The sequence below is a fragment of the Dipodomys spectabilis genome, unplaced genomic scaffold (genome assembly GCF_019054845.1).
Source record: "Dipodomys spectabilis isolate Male_0828 unplaced genomic scaffold, ASM1905484v1 ptg000002l, whole genome shotgun sequence".
NCBI lineage: Eukaryota > Metazoa > Chordata > Mammalia > Rodentia > Heteromyidae > Dipodomys > Dipodomys spectabilis.
Genome location: NW_024870679.1, coordinates 52,863,346 through 52,883,354, shown reverse-complemented (window position 1 = coordinate 52,883,354; position 20,009 = coordinate 52,863,346). Strand labels below are relative to the sequence as shown.

At 42.2% G+C, this 20,009-nt stretch overlaps 1 protein-coding gene across 3 annotated transcripts in view; it reads left to right on the top strand.

Moving 5' to 3' along the window:
- The first annotated feature begins 7,877 nt into the window (after positions 1–7,877).
- The window catches only part of LOC122104709 (cytochrome P450 4A11-like), a 28,827-nt gene continuing 16,695 nt past the window's right edge, over positions 7,878–20,009 (top strand). For 2 of the 3 annotated variants that reach the window (XM_042675663.1, XM_042675650.1), the window contains exons 1-11: positions 7,878–8,119; positions 11,560–11,701; positions 12,396–12,440; positions 12,885–13,012; positions 14,202–14,326; positions 14,660–14,814; positions 15,220–15,326; positions 15,418–15,608; positions 15,711–15,844; positions 16,948–17,012; positions 17,153–17,229. In XM_042675663.1, coding sequence (XP_042531597.1) covers positions 7,925–8,119; positions 11,560–11,701; positions 12,396–12,440; positions 12,885–13,012; positions 14,202–14,326; positions 14,660–14,814; positions 15,220–15,326; positions 15,418–15,608; positions 15,711–15,844; positions 16,948–17,012; positions 17,153–17,229 — 1,364 coding nt within the window. In that variant the 5' untranslated portion in view covers positions 7,878–7,924. Of the gene's footprint in view, positions 8,120–11,557; positions 11,702–12,395; positions 12,441–12,884; positions 13,013–14,201; positions 14,327–14,659; positions 14,815–15,219; positions 15,327–15,417; positions 15,609–15,710; positions 15,845–16,947; positions 17,013–17,152; positions 17,230–20,009 lie in introns of all 3 variants that reach the window. The other variant, XM_042675657.1, reaches the window with a different exon arrangement.

Here is a 20,009-nt window from a genome sequence, read left to right as displayed (position 1 = left end):
AACTTATCACTCACTGAGCAGTCTGTGGAAGGTTTTATGTTCCTGACACTGTTTCAGGCTCTTGACTGTGGGAAAGTCCTTGAATAAAGCCCTGGGGGTACTTTGGGAGACAGGATATAAGGCAGAGATGGGCAAAAGCTATCCTCAGTGATCTCTATAACATGAACTGAGGTAGGAAGCGGGGCTGGGCAGGATGTGGGATGTAGCTGTGACATTTGAACACTTTCCCACCTGTCAGGAGAGATGAGAGGGTCATGCTGGAAAGAGGAATTGCCTGGGGGTGGACATTCAGAATTAGAAGGGACGATTGTGGAGTAGAAAGAGAAGAATAATACTTGTAGAGAGAGCAGGTCAAAGAAGGGCCTGGAAACTAACCACTGAGTGGGAAGGAGGAAAAGAAGAAGAAACCTAACCAGATACCTTCTCTAAGAGATTCTGAACTAATATCTGACTCCCTTTTCAGGACCATAGATTTTTTTTGTCAGTCGTGGGGCCTGAACTCTTGGTCTATATGCTGTCCCTCAGCTCTTCAGCTCAAGGCTAGCACTCTTCCATTTGAGCCACAGTGCCACTTCCGGCTTTTTCTGCTTATGTGATGCTGAGGAACTGAACTCAGGGCCTTATGCATGCAAGGTTAGTACTTTACCACTGAGCCACCTTCCTAGCCCCTCAGAGCCACAGATTTTGGACATAAATAGTGATGTTGAAGAATGAAATCCCCATGGAGCCCTGCACAATAGTATCCATACTCAGAAACCAGACACTACTAGTAGAGGAGGTAAACTAACCAATGACTCACCTAAATGATCTATGTTATTAGACTCTGTCCCTTATAGTGCTGTTTCTGCCTGAACACAGACTTCTTGCCTCTGAGATCAGGAGTAGTTCCAAAATAGCCTTAAGAGCCTGAGAGACTGTGCCAAACGTCAGGAGTGTGAGGACCAAGACCTGAGTTAAATAAGTTTGTGTGTAACCTACAAGGAAAATGTTTAGTCTGGGACCCATCATGGAGTGCCTTGAATTCACAGCATTGACATGGGCTGCCTAGCTGAGAACATGGCCAAAGGCCACTTCTCATTTCACTGTTCCCGTGTGGCCCATGTCAGGAACCAGTTTTCCATGGATGAGCTTTAGTAGCCAGGACCTTTACCCCAAATGAGTGCTACCTACCTTGGGAAGTCCCAATAATCTTAGTGAGAATAAGGACTGGTTCTATCTTGTCTTCCAGTCCTCTGCTCCCGTCCCCCTTCATTACACCTGATTGCTCTGGTATATCTTAATCTCGTCTGTCTGTTCTTTTCTCTCCTACTTGCTTATCTACCTACCTGTCTCCCACCTGCCTGTGTCTTTGAATATTCTTATTAATGTCTGATCACCTGCCTGCCTTCTATCCTGAGTGCCTTTCTACCTATCTTTTTTTTCTTTGGACTTTTTGCCTGTGCCAGTATGATGTTTTTGTTTTGATATAATACACTACCATACTTTCACAGTTTAAAACAATACATATCTATAATTTCATAGTTTTGAAGGTTATCTCTCTACAATGGATTTCTCTAACTAAAAGCAAGATTTTTTAAAAACAGCTTTCAGGGAGAATCTCATCTTTGATTTTCCATCTTCCTAATTCTAGAGTTTTTTTCCTCAAAACCTCTCTATGATTAGATTCTGTCCTCCCTATTTCCTGTACTTGAAATAAACTAATAATAGATACTATCCACAACTATAATAGCGTTTTAGAGCAGAACTGGACTAGTAGGCAATTGAATAACAATTCAGCACAATTCTGTTGAACTTGAAAACTAAATTTGACATCCAACCCTGTTATCTTAGCATTCATTCACATCCCCTTAGACATACTTAATCTGCAAATAAAGATCTTTTGTATCACCAAACCACCCCAAGGTTATTTTTAACCTTCAAAATCATAATACATTTAAAATAAATGTTGTCAACTATTCTTCATAGTATTGAAAATACATTAACCTTTCTCCTGAAATAATGCAAAGTCATGACAAGGTATTCACTCTTCTTGATATTCTGTGCCTTTCATACTGTCAAGTATAATACATCTTTGTTAGCCATGAAAGGGGTAGGTTTAGCTGGAAAGATGAGACTCTGAGGTCAGTTTTCAGAAATCTCACCCTTGCAGTGGTAGGTCATAAGGGTTTCTCCATGGACTAAATGGAAGCTTCCAAGTCATGGATGCATAGTCTTGATTTCAATCCTTGTTGTAAACTTTTCTTTCCTGACTTTTGTGTAGGTAGAACAGCGAGCCAATCTGAATAAATCTCTTATTTTTACGAAATTTTCTAAGGTTTCCAAGGCAACCTTGCCTTTGTATGTGCTTCCCTTTTAGCATATGTTTGACTAATGGTACCAAGTGGTGGTATTTTGCTGAACTTGTTTACTACGTCATGTCACAAACAACCTTCCAGCAACAAAACTGGAAAGGGAAGAGCAAGGAGGGCAGGAACTTGCTCTCCCGTCCTCTGGAAGAAACGTCACACCCATTTGAGTCCTTAGAGTCTGCAGGAGAAGTGGGGAAAGGGAGGAAAGAGGAATCCCAGAGAAGTCTCTGGAACGATAACGTGGAGACTTGTCTATGTTCTTAGTTTGGGACACACACTTTCACTTCCTCTTCACCTTGTGTTCCAAGTCATTTGTCCTTTCCTGGGGCCTCTCCCCGGTCCCCCTGCCTCCAAGGGATGAACTCAGCTCTGACATAGTTAGGCTCATAGATGTTCAGAAGCTAGCATATACCTAAGCCAGAGTAGGCATGTATAAGGGAAGTGGTGGGACTAGAACACCCTTCTTTCCAGGCTCGCTTTGTGCTGGATTGGAAATAGTAACAGAAGAACAGGACCACTCAGGAGCCCAGTGTCACCAAGCAGGAGAGAAGGGAAGATGCTGTGCAAGCAGGCTCAGGAGTCTCCCTTCCATCCCCTGTATCCTCCATTCCCTAAACAGTTCTAGCACAGTGGCCACTCCATTGCCAAAGTCACTGCTTTAAGTCCAAGCCACCGTCTTTCCACACCTAGCTTAACTCACCAATACCAAGGGGCCACTCTGTCTCCATCTGGCACCTGCCATCAACCCTCCTGTCATTTCAGTCAGGGAGAGCTTCCTTCTTAATAACGAAAGTAGCTCCAGCTTATTGTGCAATAGAAAAGCCACCTAGATCTCCTCTACCCCACCCTGCACAATGTATTTATTATTCATCAGGCTTTTCTTGAGGACCTACAAGTGCAGGTATATGTTCTAGATACCTCAGGGCAATTAGAAAGACATAATTCTGCCCATTTGTTTGATGAAAAAAGAGGGGAAAATCTACAAGTAGACAAGTAAGGGTAATAGCCACTGACAATAGTAGAGGCTGAACAGAAATAAAAATGGTGCTATGAGAGGGCCTGCTTGGATTTGGTGATCCTGGGCAACGTAGTTAGCCACCCACTTTCTCCCAGAAGCTTCCCTGGGTAGTGAGGCTTGTGTTTGTGCTGATATATGGAGTAAATGTGCTATTATGTCTTCCAGCCCCTTGGAAACACTGGCTGAAACATATCAGATACGCAATGCTCCCTGTAAAGTTATGGGCTTCTCTGTGGTTCAGGTGCTCAGCCTAATCCTCACCTTCTCCACATTAATGGTTAATAACTAATGTCCTAGCACCAAACTTCCTAGGTTAGAATTCTGGGTGATCCTGGGCAAGCAGCCAGCCTTGTTTTACCTTTACCATTTACACTGAAAAAAAAATTGCAGTTTCTTTAAGGTGATATACAGAGCGGTAAAGAGTACATTTCTTTTTGGGCAATGTCACCCCTTCCCTTGCTCTCTCCCAGTTTTTCCCTCTCATCCCTACTCACAAGTTCTAAAGTTTATTTTCAACATAGTGTCCAGTGAGTACCATTGCTGCATTTTTTTACCCTTTGTCCCTCCATTTTTGTGCCCCCCTTATACTTCCAAAGATATATAAATGAACAAACAAGACAGAAAAGAAAAGAAAAGAAAAGAAAAACAGTAAAAAGAGAAAACCTCTTGCTTCCATTTCCTGGAGTTCATTTCAGTAAGCATTATTTTGTATGGTCAGATGCACATAGGCATTGCACCTTTGTGTTCCTCTCCTAAGAGTGTCCTCCTTTTGTCTCCTTTTGTGTGTGAATGCCCACAGACCGGTATAATTTATTACATCCTGGTATATTTTAGACTTAGCTTTTGCATATGAGAGAAAACATGCACCATTTGTCTCACTGAGCTTGGATTACCTCACCTAATGTGATTTGTCCTAGGTCTACCCATTTCCCTGCAATTGTACAATATTATTCTTTTTAGTGGCTATACAAAATTCCATTGCATATAGGTACCACGGTTTTTGAATCCACTCATCTATTGTAGAGTATCTGGGGTGTTTCCACAATTTGGCTGTTGTGTGATATCTAAAAAACAAAACCAAACCAAATAAACTGTTTCATAGAATTAGAGGGAGAGAAAGCAGTAGATTAATCATTACCCTGAACACACAGTGCTCACTAAAATTAATCAATTATGAGCCCAACTATAACCAAAAAGTCAGTATGGAATAAGAGATTGAGTTTGAGGACCCTAACAGATCTCACTTCATTCCCTCTAGTCACTTGACTTACCCATTTGGTAGCTCTAAGACAAACTCTTGGCCCAAAGCTACCATGCAAACTGGTTCTCTTATGCTATTATTGTACATTTAAAATTTTGTCTTTGTACCTGTTGCCTGTCGAAATTCTTATTCATACAACTGCTAACAAAATAAATGTCAGACTGTGCTTTGAGATAATACCAATTTCATTGGTATCAGAGACCTGGAGCAGAAGTTGAAGTAGGCTCATTTGTGTTAGTGCTGTGGTTGGACAGGTGTTCTGCTAAGTATTGCTACAGTCTTAAAAAGAGACATTAAAGATCAAGTTTGGTGCAGAAACTTGTACACATATACGTGACATGTAAAGGATGAGTTGCATGTTAACATAAAAGATTTCTTAAAGAAATTCCTTAAAACACTACTTTCACCAGGTGTTAGTGGTTCTGGCCTATAATGCTAGCTACTCAGGAGGCTGAGTTCTGAGAATTGTGGTTTGAAGCCAGCCCAGGCAGGAAATCCCAATAGACTCTTATTCTCCAATTAACGACCAAAAAAGCCAGAAGTGGAGCTGTGGCTGAAGTGGTAGAGCTGAGTGGCAATGTGCAGACACTGAGTTCAAGCCTTAGGACCAGCACAACAACAACAACAACAACAAAACAGTAATTATTTCAAATAGGCAAGTATGAGAAAATCCTTTTATTATCTCTTAGTTCTAATTTTGCATAAGTTTAACAAGAATGATTTATATTAAATCAGTAGCTTTTCCAAAACTCTCAGTGTTCTGAGTCCCAGTGAAAATAAAGACCTGAGAGTAAGTTTTTTAAAAAAAATGGAAGAGGGCTGGGAATGTGGCTTAGTGGTAGAGTGCTAGCCTTGAGCAAAAGAAGCTCAGGGACAGTGCCCAGGTGCTGAGTTCAAGCCCCAGGACTGGCAGAAAGAAAGAAAGAATGAAAGAAAGAAAGAAAGAAAGAAAGAAAGAAAGAAAGAAAGAAAGAAAGAAAGAAAGAAAGAAAGAAAGAAAGAAAGAAAGAAAGAAAGAAGAAGGAAGGAAGGAAGGAAGGAAGGAAGGAAGAAAGAAAGAGGAAGGAAGAAAGAAGAGAGAGAAAGAAAGAAGAGAGAAAGAAAGAGAAAGAAAGAAAGAAAGAAAGAAAGAAAGAAAGAAAGAAAGAAAGAAAGAAAGAAAGAAAGAAAGAAAGAAAGAAAGAAAGAAAGAAAAGAAGAAGAGAGAAAGAAGCAAGCAAGCAAAGCATGGAATTATGAATAAGACATTAGCTCATTTTTGCCTGGTTTTGAATATAACTCAGGATTGGGGAAGGAAACAAAGGAACTCTGAACACATAATGTGTAACAAACGGACCACAGGCCGTGAAGTAAACAAGGAGTAGGGTATTGGAGGAAGTGGAACAGAAGAAACTCCAACCCCCACAAGAACTGACTTTCTAGAATTTTTTCTAGAGTATCTTCCGTGTTTTACTTTCCAAAGTGGGAGCATTGAACTTTTTCTTGGGAGCAATAATCATGGAAAAAGCAAGGACTATAAATGTATAGAGGAACGTATTTTCTTTCTTTCTTTCTTTTTTTTTTTTTGGTCCAGTTGTGGGGCCTGAACTCTGGGCCTGGGCACTGTCCCTCAGCTCTTCAGCTCAAGACTAGCGCTCTACCACTTGAGCCACAGCGCCACTTCCGGCTTTTTTTCTTTTTGCTTATGTGGTACTGAGGAATTGAACCCAGGGCCTCAAGCATGCAAGGCAAGCGCTCTACCACTGAGCCACCTTCCCAGCCCCGAGAGGAACGTATTTTCATCATTGGCTCCATATGTACAATCTTCATCCACCTCCTCCTACTTAACCCTCCACTTACTTAACCCTTCATTACCTTTTCATACACCCTTTAAACATTTTTGTTGTAAATATTCTGCTACCAAGATGGACATTTCATTCCTCTAGCATTATCATACTTGATTGCACTGATTTAATTTTCTGCTAAAACCTACAAGATTTTGAGGTAAGAATATTTGTCTAACAAAGAACTGAATAAAGGCACATAAACAAAAGTAACAAAGTGGCAAAGCAAGGACGTTAAGAGAGAGGCAGAGACAGAGAGAAAGAGAAAGACTATACTTGTAAGAGAAATGAGAGTCCAAAGTAGGTGGCTTGAGAGCAAGAACACGATGAAACTGTTCAGTCTTCTAAGATTTAGGGGATATGAAAAGAGCTCATAATAATGATAACTCATAGTGGAAAATGAGGACACATGGCTTGTGTCCTTTTTGGAAGGGAATCTGCTTATGTACAAGGTTGCCAACCCATAAGTATAAGAAACAACCTATATACATCTAAAGCCTGAAGTAGGAGTTGTGCAAAGGCCAGGTTCAGGACTCAAAGTGTTAAACTGTGCAGGTGCCTAAGGTTGGTTTGAACTGACCTGTAGTTTTTCCAACCCCTAGGGTAAAGTCCTAACTAAAACTGACCACTAATTACCCCCAAGGAGGAGTAGCCATGGGAGATACTAGGAGAGAGACAGGACGGGGGGTTAGTTTCTACATACTTTTCTATAACTAACCTGCTTCAGATACAAGTTTGTTGGTCCTAAAGACATGAGGCAGGAGTTGATATAGGATCCTGGGTAGAGGTGCTATTCCTGGGCAGGTATTCTATTGGAAGTTCTTTACAGTATATGAATTGATGCATCCCTGAGGAAACACATGAAAGTTTTAAAGTGTTATGAAATTTGCATATATGCCAGGCATCCAATGCATGTAATATGCTAAAATTTCAAGCAGGCTGTAACTAGAGAGTAGAGATGAGACGACCCACAGAACAACTAACAGGCTGCTGCGTCAAAAGCTAACAAGCTAACATGAAAGGCTTCTAATCTTACCTTGAGCTCTCAATTGTTCTTATCCCTTGACCTTTCTTTTCCCATTTTCTTCACAACAGTTAATTTCTTGTCACTGAGCTCATGGTAATAGTATCACCCACACATTGTTGAACTCTTGGAAAACTAGACTATGAATCCTGTGGGGCTAAGATTCATGCGTGTTGGTTGTTCTGATTCACAACTTAATACCCTGTGTGGCACATAGTAAAGTGTTTGTGGAATACTTGTGGGGAACACAAAGAAAAGAGAGTGTCAGCAGGGTTTTTATTTAGTATTTAGCTTTTCCAAGTGAAAATTCAACTCTAGAATCTAAGGCCAGCCTCTGTACACACCTTTCTCCCTCCTACAGGTAGGTGGGGCAATCATTCCAGCTTTTAGGGGAATTGATAAGGATCTGTTACAGTGAGGAGCAGTCAGTGATCCAGAAGCTTGTGCACCATGAGTGACTCTGCACTGAGCCACACCAGGCTCCTGGGCAGCCTCTTTGGGCTCCTGCAAGTGGCCTTGCTGCTCAGCCTGCTTCTGCTGCTATTCAAAGCAATTAAATTCTATCTGCAAAGGCAGTGGCTGCTCAAAGCCTTCCAGCAGTTCCCAAGTCCACCCTCCCACTGGTTCTTTGGGCACAAGAATGAGGTAAGAACCGGTGAGGAGGAAGGGTTAGAGCTATAGCTCTACCAGCTCTACTACCTGATGAAGAAGTCTATAGGTCAAAACTTCTTTTGAACTTTTAATGTTTTGGGCATTTATTTTTTTGTTCGTTTGGGGGAATTCTAGGTATCAAACCCAGGACTTCATGCATGCCAGTGAAGTGTTGTCTTACTGAGCTAATCCTCATTCCTGTAGGATAAAGCCACCTTGGTGGCTATAGGACAAGCATGAATGAGGCCTCTGAGGAAAATCAGTCTTACCTCTTAGGCTGAGCACCTCCCTAAACTGGCTATGCAGAAATAACCAAAGCCCAAGAACCAAAGTTTGGTCATGAAAATAGTTACAGTGATAACTTCCAGATTACTTGTTGATTTCAAGACATTGTGGCTTTTATTTGGTGCCACTAGCACTAGTTAAGTGGAGATCTTTTCTTTTCTATTCTTTCCTTTTTTAATTCTTCTGGCACTGGAACTTAAACTTGCTTAACTATTTTCACTCAACCACATGAGCCACAACTATACTTCCAGCTTTTTGATGGCTAGATAAGAATTGCATGGACTTTTATGCTCAGGTTGGCTTCAAAACTTGATCCTTTGAGCTCAATGTCCTGAGGAGCTAGGATTACAGGCATGAGCTACCAGCACCCAGCTGAAGGTTTTATTCTGAGATAGCAGTTGGCATAAAGAACCACTAAAGCTGGGCGCCAGTGGCTCATGCCTGTAATCCTAGCTACTCAAGCGAGATCTGAGGATCGAGGTTCAAAGCCAGCTCAGGCAGGAAAGTCCATGAGACTCTTATCTCCAATAAACCACTAGAAAACTGGAAGTGGCTCTGTGGCTCAAGCGGTAGAGACTCACCTTGAGCTGAAGAGTGTAGGGACAGTACCCAAGCCCATAGTTCAAGCCCCACAACTGACCAAAAAAAAAAAAAAAAGAACCACTAAAGTATTCATGATGTTTTCATTCCACTGATGACCATTAGTCTCTAGAATCAGTATGTATATAATTTCTATTTTTCTATTTTCATAAACACTATTATTCATGGTGCTAAATTACTTTTTAACTTTGTCGGCTAATATCAATTGCAGCCCATTAGCTCTTATAATACTGAGATTTTTCAGCTATTCAAAACCTCTACCATTGGGTAAATTAGGAACAAGAATGCCACATGTAATTAGGTTGAACCATTGGTAGTACGTAGGCAGCAGATTGTCTTGGCCACAAAGCAATCAGAAAGAAGGAATTCTACAGTGCTGAACAGGGTCCCTAGATTCCTTCAGGCACAGCATGAGAGGATCCTAGGGGACAAAAAACCAATGTAGCTAGCTGAGAGATTACAGGCTCCATTCCTTGGTCAGTCTCTGCACTGAATCTAAGGATAAGGGAAGCTTCGTGATGAAAGAGAAGGGGAAACAGAGTAACCTTTTCAAGGAATTATAACAGAACTATTCTCAGTTCAGATGATTGACTGTCCCATGCCCAACGCAAGCTTATTCCTACTAGAACATAAGCTTGATGACAGTGAAAGTTCTGCTTGTTCACTGATTAATCCCTAGCTCCCCAGAGGGAATTCACACAAAGTGAGTGTTCAGTAAATAGTCATGAGTGAATCTGTCTGAGCTTCTACTTTATATTGACCTTTTCCACTCTCAATGACCTTCTCACACTTCGGCCTAGTGCACTCTTAGTTCAGATTTCTATTACCCTAACAGGTGAACCCTAAAAGCCTCCTTCAAATCCCAGCCAAACATGATTAGGAGGCCATAGGGTTACAGTCTGATCCTGATCCTCAGAACAAGAATCATCACATCACACCAATAGGTCCTCCAGAATCATGGTTATATGTCAATGCAGGAAGGGCAAGAATGGCCTGGCCACCCTGTAACCCTGAACTGAAGGAGAACAGAATGGTTTTTGTTGCTTCATGGATGTATTACCTGCTTCTAGTAAAGGGTCTGATGCACAGTAACTATTTGCTAGGTGGAGGAATGTGTTGATGTGCATGAGAAAGGATTCAGTGATCCACAGTTCATAGTCCCTAGTTGTACACCCTGGCTATGCCACAGGTTTTTTGATCTTTTCACTTCTTGCTCTTGCTCAAGATCGTGTCTGTTCCTTCAGGAAGAGTTTTGCTGAAGAGTTACTCATTCAGTCTCCCCATAAGTATTTATTAATTTCATCCTGGTATTACTTATTACTTTGGGGGGAAAAAGGTAGGATATCTGCAAGGTCTGTTGTATGCTGCACTCTAAGAAATGACTCAGAAATGACAGGTTTCAAGATTAGTTTGCCAGCATGAGGTAAAGGATTAGAATATCAGAGTGAAATGTTGAGATCAAATACCAGGAAGCTCTGAGAACCCAGGGGAAGGACTCAGCAAGGATGAGTTTAATCTAATCCCATGGGCATGTCCTTGGACATTCCTCGTTCTTCAGTAAAACAGGCTAAACTCATAACCACTCCTTGAGCACAAAATTTCCTGAAGAGTTACATAACTGTATCAGTTTGTGCTGGCTGCCACACCAAAATATCACAGACTAAGTCTCAAAAGCAATGAAAGTGCAGTCTCACAGCGTGGAGATCGGAATTCTTAGGTCATGGTGTTGACAGGGTTGGTTACTTCCATGAATTATGAAAGCAGTATCTGTTGTCTATGTGCCTCCTTAGATTGAAATTGAACATCTTCCTATATCAGCTCCGTGCACGTATCACTGTGTCCAAAATGTTTCTTTTCATAAGGGCAGTATCATATTAAATCTAGGGCTACCTGAATGCCTTATTTACCTATAAAAACCTATATCCAAATAATATCACATCCTGAACACATAAATATGGAAAGTATACAATTTATCCATAGCTTTAATGTAGTTAGGTCTGTTAAAAAATTTTTTATGCAGGCTGGGAAGGTGGCTCAGTGGTAGAGCGCTTGCCTTGCATGCATGAGGCCCTGGGTTCGATTCCCCAGCACCACATAAGTAAAAAGAAAAAAAAGCCGGAAGTGGCACTGTGGCTCAAGTGGTAGAGTGCTAGCCTTGAGCTAAAGAGCTGAGGGACAGCGCCCAGGCCCAGAGTTCAGGCCCCACGACCGGACCACCCCCCCCCCAAAAAAAAAAATTTTCATGCACCATTGAGTCCAGCTCTGAACACTGATCAAGCAATGCTTGGTCCAGTGCTACAGGAAAGATTCTAAGAACATTTCTAAGCAAGGATATGTAAATGGTCCAACAGTGGAAAGAACCTTAGTTTATAGTTCTGTGGATATAGCAAAACTCTGGATTATAATCCAGGTCTTCATTAACCATGTGAGTCTCTGATTTCTGTGGATAGATCCAACATTGGATCTCCCTTGTTGTTTAGCCATTCTTATACTTCAAGAATGAGACTTTTAACAAAGGTATCATTGGTTTTATTTTCCTTTGGTGACAGTTCCAAAAGGACCAGGAGTTGCAGCAACTGATGAAAAGGGTAGAGAAATTCCCTAGCGCCTGTCCTCGCTGGCTATGGGGAAGCGATGCCTTTCTTTTGATCTATGATCCTGACTACATGAAGGTGATTTTGGGGAGATCAGGTGAGAGTGAACCCTATCCCAGAGGCAGTAGCTCTTCTCTCTTGACTGCATGCTCTACAATCTCAAAATTTCAGAAGAAAGGTACAATTAAATTATCCATATGTGGAAATATGTAAACCTTCTCATTCCTATCTCTTTCCCAGCCCACAAACTAACCTAGAGCCAATAATATTTACTGAGAACTAAATATCTTAAGTTCTATGTGGGCCTGAATTGATTTTCTTCTCGACCTCCCTTCCTTCCCCCTTCCTTCCTTCCTTCCTTCCTTCCTTCCTTCCTTCCTTCCTTCCTTCCTTCCTTTCTTCTTTCCTTCCTTCCTTCCTTCCTTCCTTCCTTCCTTCCTTCCTTCCTTCTTCCTTTCCTCCCTCTCTTCCCCTCCCTCATTCCTTCCATCCTTCCCTCCTTTTCTCCCTCTCTCCTTTTTCTTTCTCCTTTACTACCTCCCTCCCTTCCTTTCATCTTTCCTTCCTTCCTTTTTCCCTTCCTTCCTATTGAGGTGCTTTGTTTTATAAAGTGTCCACATCTGTAAGAAAAGCACCCATCTACATTGATTTGGGATTGAAACCTCAAATTGTTAGTTGTCCTTGTAATGGGTTGGCTGGGCCACTACCAACTGTAGAAATACAGCTGCTTACAAGCTGCCTTATATTGTATATGCCAGTTTCCTTTTAAGTTTTTCTCTTTTTTTTTTCAGACCCAAAATCTCTTTCCAGCTACAGAGTCCTAGCTCCCTGGCTTGGTACGTACATCTAAGTGTGGTCACTCCCCTTGGCAAGATATATTTTTCAGCCTCGTAGAGAGCAAGAATTGATGGGCTACTGCTGTCAAGACACATCCTTAAATGTGGTCTTGTTTCTCTTCATCTAACCAGACCTGCACCTTGTCACCATATTTGCATGATTAGGCTCTAACCTCCATATGTCCTGAGTTATCTCCATACAGTCTTAACCTGACATTGCTTTAGGTCTCTTCTTGACAAGTCTGACCACTTTCAAGTTTGACAGCTCTCAATTGTATGAGCCCAAAAGGGAAGTTCACATTCTTGAAAATGCAAACTCTTTAATGAGTCCAAGAAATTCTCTTAGCTATTATCTTTTCCCAGAATCCCTACCCCCTTTATCTCCCCAATTTTCTTTCTGATTCCACCACTGACACATTCATGTACCAACCATTTCTGGCCCAGGCAATGGTTTGCTCCTGCTGAATGGGCAGACATGGTTTGAGCACCGGAGGATGTTGACCCCAGCTTTCCACTATGACATCCTGAAGCCCTACGTGGTAATCATGGTGAATTCTGTCCAGGTGATGCTGGTGAGTCTGTCTAGCTCTCTCATGTCCAAATACCCAATCACAGCCCACAGACAGATTTGATTCCTTAACAAAGAAGCCATTATGGAATAAGACTTTTAGGCCACTAAGGTGATGCCACAATCCTCAAAGGTAACAGGACAGAAAGCAATTAGAATGGATCTTTTTTTTGGTCGGTCATGGGGCTTGAACTCTGGGCTTGGGCGCTGTCCCTGCGCTCTTTAGCTCAAGGCAAGCACTCTATCGTTTAAACCACAGCACCACTTCTGGTTTTCTAGTTTATTGGAGATAAAAGTCTCACGGACTTTCCTGCCTGGGCTGGCTTTGAACCATGATCCTCAGATCTCAGCCCCCTGCATAGCTAGGATTACAGGCGTGAGCCACCGGTGCCCAGCTTAGAATGGATCTTAATAACACTGTTTCCACATTGTCCAAAGCAAGAGAGCATCATAGTTGACATATGCCCAAGTCTGTATCAGCGTGTTCAAGGGGTGTAGTCAATCCTGCCAGACATCAGGACTGCATGTCCCTTGCTGGCCAAGTCCATGGTAGCATCAGTATCAGGAGAGAATTCCAAAGATGTCACTCAATAAGCCCCAGGTTCTAGGCCTTCTGCATTGATGTGAGTACTCACATAGTGAGATATATAATTCTAGTCTACATTCTCAATGTGCAATGCCATCACCATCCAACAGGATTACTTTTGTTTATTTCTTTTTAGCAGCACAAGCTTGCTCAAAGTTTGCCATATGGGACCATATGGCTCCCTTAGAAGTTACAGTCTGGCTCTGCTAGCTTTATATTACTTTGAAAACAATTTTAAATGTTTTCCCCCTTCAAATGGATGCTTCTTGCCCTTGTATCCTAGCTGAGCCCTCAGCAAAACATATGGACTGCTTTTTGTTCTAAAATGATATTTTCTGACTTAACAAAGACAATTTTCCTAATTTCCCCAAGTTCAAACTAATGACTACTATGAAAAATCATGCTTAATTTTATGAAACAAGTTTGTGAGGAAATCTGCATCCCTTTACTAATACTTGCTTTAGGGCCAAAATTCATTGGGATATATCTACTTTATAAAGTAAAGACATCCTATTAGAATATGTAGAGAAACAGAAGCAAGCTGAGATTTTTATAGCATTGGCCATGTAGAGGAAATGAATGGGTCAATGTCTCTCTCCCACCAGAGGACAAATGGGAGAAGCTCAGCAGCCAAGAGTACCCTCTGGAGATCTTCCAACACATCTCATTGATGACCCTGGACACCCTCATGAAGTGCGCCTTTAGCTACCAGGGTAGCGTCCAGTTGGATGGGTCAGTGACACCCCTAAAACTACTGGGTCCTATAATTACTAACTGGTGGGGACTCACCTGAAATGAATCAGTTTGGATACCCCAAAAAAGATGAGATTTTGATCCCAGACTTAAGCTAAGCTGTAATTCCAGACAAGACCAAATTCTGCTCAGCTACAAACCACTGATATAGGCATAAATCTGACCGCTTATGCCATCTTCTAAAGAACCAGATAAAACTGATAGGTGTCTCAGTGATTTGTGTACCTTACCACAAAGAGTGTTTCCACCCAGAATTCACTCTATGTCAGGGCCTTCCCTCATCTGTCTACCTGTTTGCCTTCTATCCTCCAGGAATTCCCAGTCCTACATTCAGGCCATTGAAGATCTGAAAAACCTGTCATTTTCCCGTCTGAGAAGTATCTTTCATCGCAATGACATCATATACAGTCTGAGCTCTGATGGCCGCTGGGCCAGTCGTGCTGGCCAGATTGCCCATGAGCATACAGGTTCTCTCTGTGCATTCTGTCTCCTTTCTGTACCAGGCACAGGCAAAATGAGCTAGCCATGATCTCATTTCCAGAGGCAACTACTCTGATGCCCTTAAGGATCTGGGACATACTCATTCATGCTGGGTACTTCATTAGTGCAAATGTTGGGAGCTAAGATGTTGCAGATGTTGCTATGAAATTGGTGATGTTGCATGAGACCCATTCCAGTAAGCTCAAACTTGGCCTCTGTTGCCTGTGCTTTGGAGGGAATTCCTGACCTGAATCAAAAGGTGCCATACTCCAAACCTTATCCCCTTGTACCTTGATTGCTTATAGGGCACCCAGAATGGGGCAAGAAGTACACAGGGTTTCTGGGGTTTGCTATAGTGTTTGGCAAATTTATTAATCACTGTCCTGGAATAGATCGAGTGATCAAGATGAGGAAGGCTCAGTTACAGGATGATGGGGAGCTGGAGAAGATCAAGAAGAAGAGGCACTTGGATTTCTTGGATATCCTCCTGTTTGCCAAAGTAGGTTTGTGTGCAGAAGTCTAAGGCTCTGCCCAGAAGTGCAAAGTGAGGTAAAACCTGCGTTTGTTTTTTTTACTATAATCTCTTACAGCTGGAGAATGGGAGCAGCTTGTCTGATGAAGACCTGTGTGCTGAGGTGGACACTTTTATGTTTGAGGGACATGACACCACAGCCAGTGGCTTCTCCTGGATCTTGTATGCTCTGGCTACAAACCCGCAGCATCAGCAGAGGTGCAGGGAAGAGGTAGAGAGCCTCCTGGGAGATGGAGCCTCCATCACTTGGTAAGTGACTACATAAGAGGTAGGAACACACTACCTGTCTGGTAGAGGGAACCACTGTGATTCTCAGATTGTGCCTGTCCTTCAGGGTGAGCTTTGTTTCAGGGACCACTTGGACCAGATGCCCTATACTACTATGTGCATTAAGGAAGCCCTGAGACTCTATCCACCAGTACCAGCTGTGGGCAGAACGCTGAGCAAACCTGTCACCTTCCCTGATGGACGTTCCCTACCCAAAGGTACTAACTTCCTTGACTCACTCTCCTATGCCCTTCCTATGGATAATAACGGAGGATTTTTAGGCACTCAGCAAAGACAAGAGAGGATGGAAAGCCCATGTGTACTTCAGTTCTGAATCTCCTTCAGTCCTACTTTTCCTTGTCAGTAAATCAGTACTTACTTTGTAGTTAGTATCACATGTATGAAATAGGGGAACTTGGTTAGAGAAACTTCAATACCTATTAGTTCCCCTTTAAAATCTAAGGAAATTTTCATTTCAGAACATTGGCATAAATCATTTGTAAGATGGCCTTCAATTCTGTTATTTATTGGAATAAAATCACAAGGTTCTTTAATTCCCCACTGTTAACAATCAACTTTGGAGTCTTTGATCTTGTGATTGCAGCTCCCTTGATTTGAATTATATGGTATTTCAGATTCTAATGCTCTAAGCTTTTATTTCTGACCAAAACATCACAACACACACAGACCACTTCTCTCTTCACTGTATACATTTTTAATAATAATAAAAAAGAAGCAGCACATTCTTTATATTGGACAGGGGATATATATATATATATGTATATATATATATATATCTCCATTGTGATACATGCAAAAGAAACTATCAGTTGACATAATGATGACCTAATTGTCAGGATCTGAGGTTGGGATACTAGGGAGATCTGGTTCTTTTTTTTTCTCAAGTGGAGGTAAATGAAGGTGTTAATTAGATGTAGTGTTGACTATAATAAGCCTTGGCTTGATGGCACAGAGAAGCTAATGGCCAGATCTGAGAGTCCTATTACGATAGAAAGACACTGCTGCCTCATCTGCTACTGGATTTTGTCTCTGCCTCCTAACACTCTAGTTTTGTGACAATAGGTTTCATTCAGTACCTCTGAGCCTTTGATGCCTTATCTAAAAGAAGAAGATACGAATACCTTTCTGGGAAGGTGATTGTGAGTGCTAAGTGAATTAATATATGTTCTCAACTGCTCAAAATGATGATCAATGAAGCCAAAAGTTTTATGCATGCATAGCTACATCTTGTTGAAAGACAAAAAACACATAGACCTTGGGCATAACAAGTCTTCTCTTTGTCTCCTTACCTGCCCCACAGGTGTCATGCTCTTTCTCAGCTTTTATGCCCTTCACCATAACCCGAAGGTGTGGCCAAACCCAGAGGTATGAGGACCCTGCAAAGTAGGAGGGGAAGATCTCTGAGGACCACCACCTCCTCTGCCTCCCACCTGTAGTGTTATGCCCCTCATGCATTGCAAAGAAACTTGATCTCATTCCTTCCTGGCCCTTGTGCTTCCTTACAGGTATTTGATCCTTTGTGGTTTGCACCTGGTTCTACAAGACACAGCCACTCTTTCCTGCCCTTCTCCGGAGGATCAAGGTGAGGCCTCTTTTGTTGTTAATGGAGTAGGGGAAAAGAGTAGTCTCTGGGCACATTCCCAATGTTAGGCATTCTCTACATTGTTTTGTGGTAAAGTCAGGCATGTGGCTGCTTGTTGTTTGTGGGGAAGAAGCCTCTTGGGGGTATGTCTGTGCCTGAAAAGAAGTGGTATTTCTGAACATATCCAAGAAAGGCTGACCTACTGCCCTCCCCAATGGCCTCCCAAATGCTAGTGTTGATAGCGTTCTTATGTTTCCTTTCACTTTAGGAGTGGGATGGTAGAAATTAGATTCTTTTTTTCATGGAAATTGAATCTCAGGCATGTGCTTTTAGGTGCCACAATGCTTCAATGGTGTAGTCTTGTCTTTCTACACATTCTCAACCCAGCTCACCACTTTTCTACTTATTCTCTAGTCCCAGAACCATTGCAGAAAGTGGTTGGCTGTTTGGGTTTGTTTACTTGATGTCTGGCATATAAATTTTCCAGTCAGATATCTGAAAGATTGTAGGTAGCCCCTCTGTTGTAAGGTAAAATCTCAGTCACAAGAAAACAAAGCCACATTTTGAGAAGTCGAATTGGGAGTCTATTAGAAATCTGGAGTCTGTAGGTGGATTCTTGTCACAAAGACTTGCAGCCCCATACAGAGCCTACACCAAGCTTTTAAAGACAAAACCACATGTTTGGGTGGTGACAAAGCCCCAACATAAACAAAGGCATCAGGAGCAGGCCTTCCAAGGGAGTTTACATATCCTCTTTGGGTCTAAACAACGTGATACATTTGCACATCCTCTAAACAGAGCCTCCCTTGCTCTAGCAACTGAGCTAGTCATCTACAACTCAAAGGATGGCTTCTCTCACTTTTAGACCTTTGAAACTGAGTAGAAAGCCCCCATCACCCAGCTAGGTGCCAGGATGTTGTGGCGTCATCTAGATCTGGTCTCTCCCTACTTCATCTCAAAGAAAGGTTTATAGCAGTATACAGCACTTCATTTGTAGTATCTCCTAATTCAGTTTTAGACTCTATGTTAAACTTCCTATTCCCCTTATACTTTTTCCTTTGTCCAAATTGTTTAGATGAAACAATATCTGTATATTTTGAAATTACACTGCTAATTTGTTTCAATTTGCTAATGATCACTAATCAACTTCAAAAAGTATGAAAACGAGGACAGTATACTGCCTCTAAGGAAGACCTCACTATTTTTACTTGAAAGATTACACTGAAAGGTCCCTAACACATCCAGTTGAAACCAGGTAAAGCAGCTATAAACAAACAATTGTAGCCGGGTACCGGTGGCTCACGCCTGTAATCCTAGCTACTCTGGAGGCTGAGATCTGAGTGAGGATTAGGGTTCAAAGCCAGCCCAGGCAGAAAAGTCCGTGAGACTCTTATCTCTAATAAAAACTACTAGAAAACCGGAAGTGGTGTTGTGGCTCAAGTGGTAGAGCGCTCGCCTTGAGCTGAAGAATGTGGAGACAGTGCCCAAGCCCAGAGTTCAAGCCCCACAACCGACCAAACAAAAAACAAAAAACAAAAAAACCAAACAATTGTAAACATTCTGCTGTAATAATTCACAAAGGCTCAAGGAGTCCCCTGTGGAGTGTGAATTGCCATAAACCTTGTAGTATTAGTAGGAAACAGGACTGTTAGAATCATGATGATGTGAATTCTCCCAGGGCAGCATCATCTTTCTACCAATAGGCTTTAAAGCAAACTATTCATCTATCAATTAGACTTCCAGTATTTGGATTATCCTAGAGTTAAGTATTTCCTTCTAGATATTGGCTGTAAATAATGTTGCTTGTACTAGGTACAGTAAAGTTAGGCAAATGCTTAGACATACCTAATATTTACTTTCTGTAAGGTAAATTAAATAGGTAGGTTTAATTAGGTAGCTGATGAAGAGAACACCATGGGGTATTCAGGCAAGAAGAAAAGTTTTATTACCAAACTGCTGCCCCACCATGCATGGTGGAGATGCATAGACTGAAAGGGTGGGCTGATGTCCCACCTTGGTTTAAATAGGGAAGGGGCAGGGAAAAGGTGCCGTCAGATGAGGGAAGGTGTGGCCACACTGAATGAGGTTGTGACTTCAAAGCCTGGGACCCTCCCTCAGTCCCAAGGGAGGAATGAGGAGGCTGCTTAGGATGTGATCTTGGAGGAGGGGGAGGTAACTGCTTCCAGGTCTGCCAGTTACCTAGGTGAATCAGGTACTGGGCAGAGACTTATGCTTGAGGTGTGGAAGCCAGGGCCTGCAGAGCCCGGGGCAGACCTTATACTTTCTATGCATTCTATGCATTTAAGCAGGGGGCGGGGAGGGAGGGGGGAGGAGGAGAGGGGGTGTTGCTCTTTTTTGGGGGGGTACAATGTTGGGTCTTGTACTCAGGGCCTGGGTATTGCCCCTTAGCTTTATCACTCAAGGCTGTCAGTCTACCACTTGAGCCATACCTCCACTTTTAGACGTTTGGCAGTTAATTGGAGATAGGAGAGGTTTTGTGCAGAATCAGATACCTACACTTGAGACAGACATCATCCTTTCTCCTTCCTTCACCCTGTCAGTCACTCATTGAGCTGTTCGTGGAATATTCCATGTTTCTGATACTGTCTCAGGCTTTGGACTGTGGAGGGTCCTTCAATAAAGAATTTCCCTTGAATATCTGGAAAGAAAAGGACTGTTGGCAAAGAAGTAAGAGAGCCAGCTGGTCATTAGCCCTTGGCCCTTAGGATTTGCAGGGAGTGGTGATAACAGCAGCCTCAACATGATCTGAGGTGAGAAGT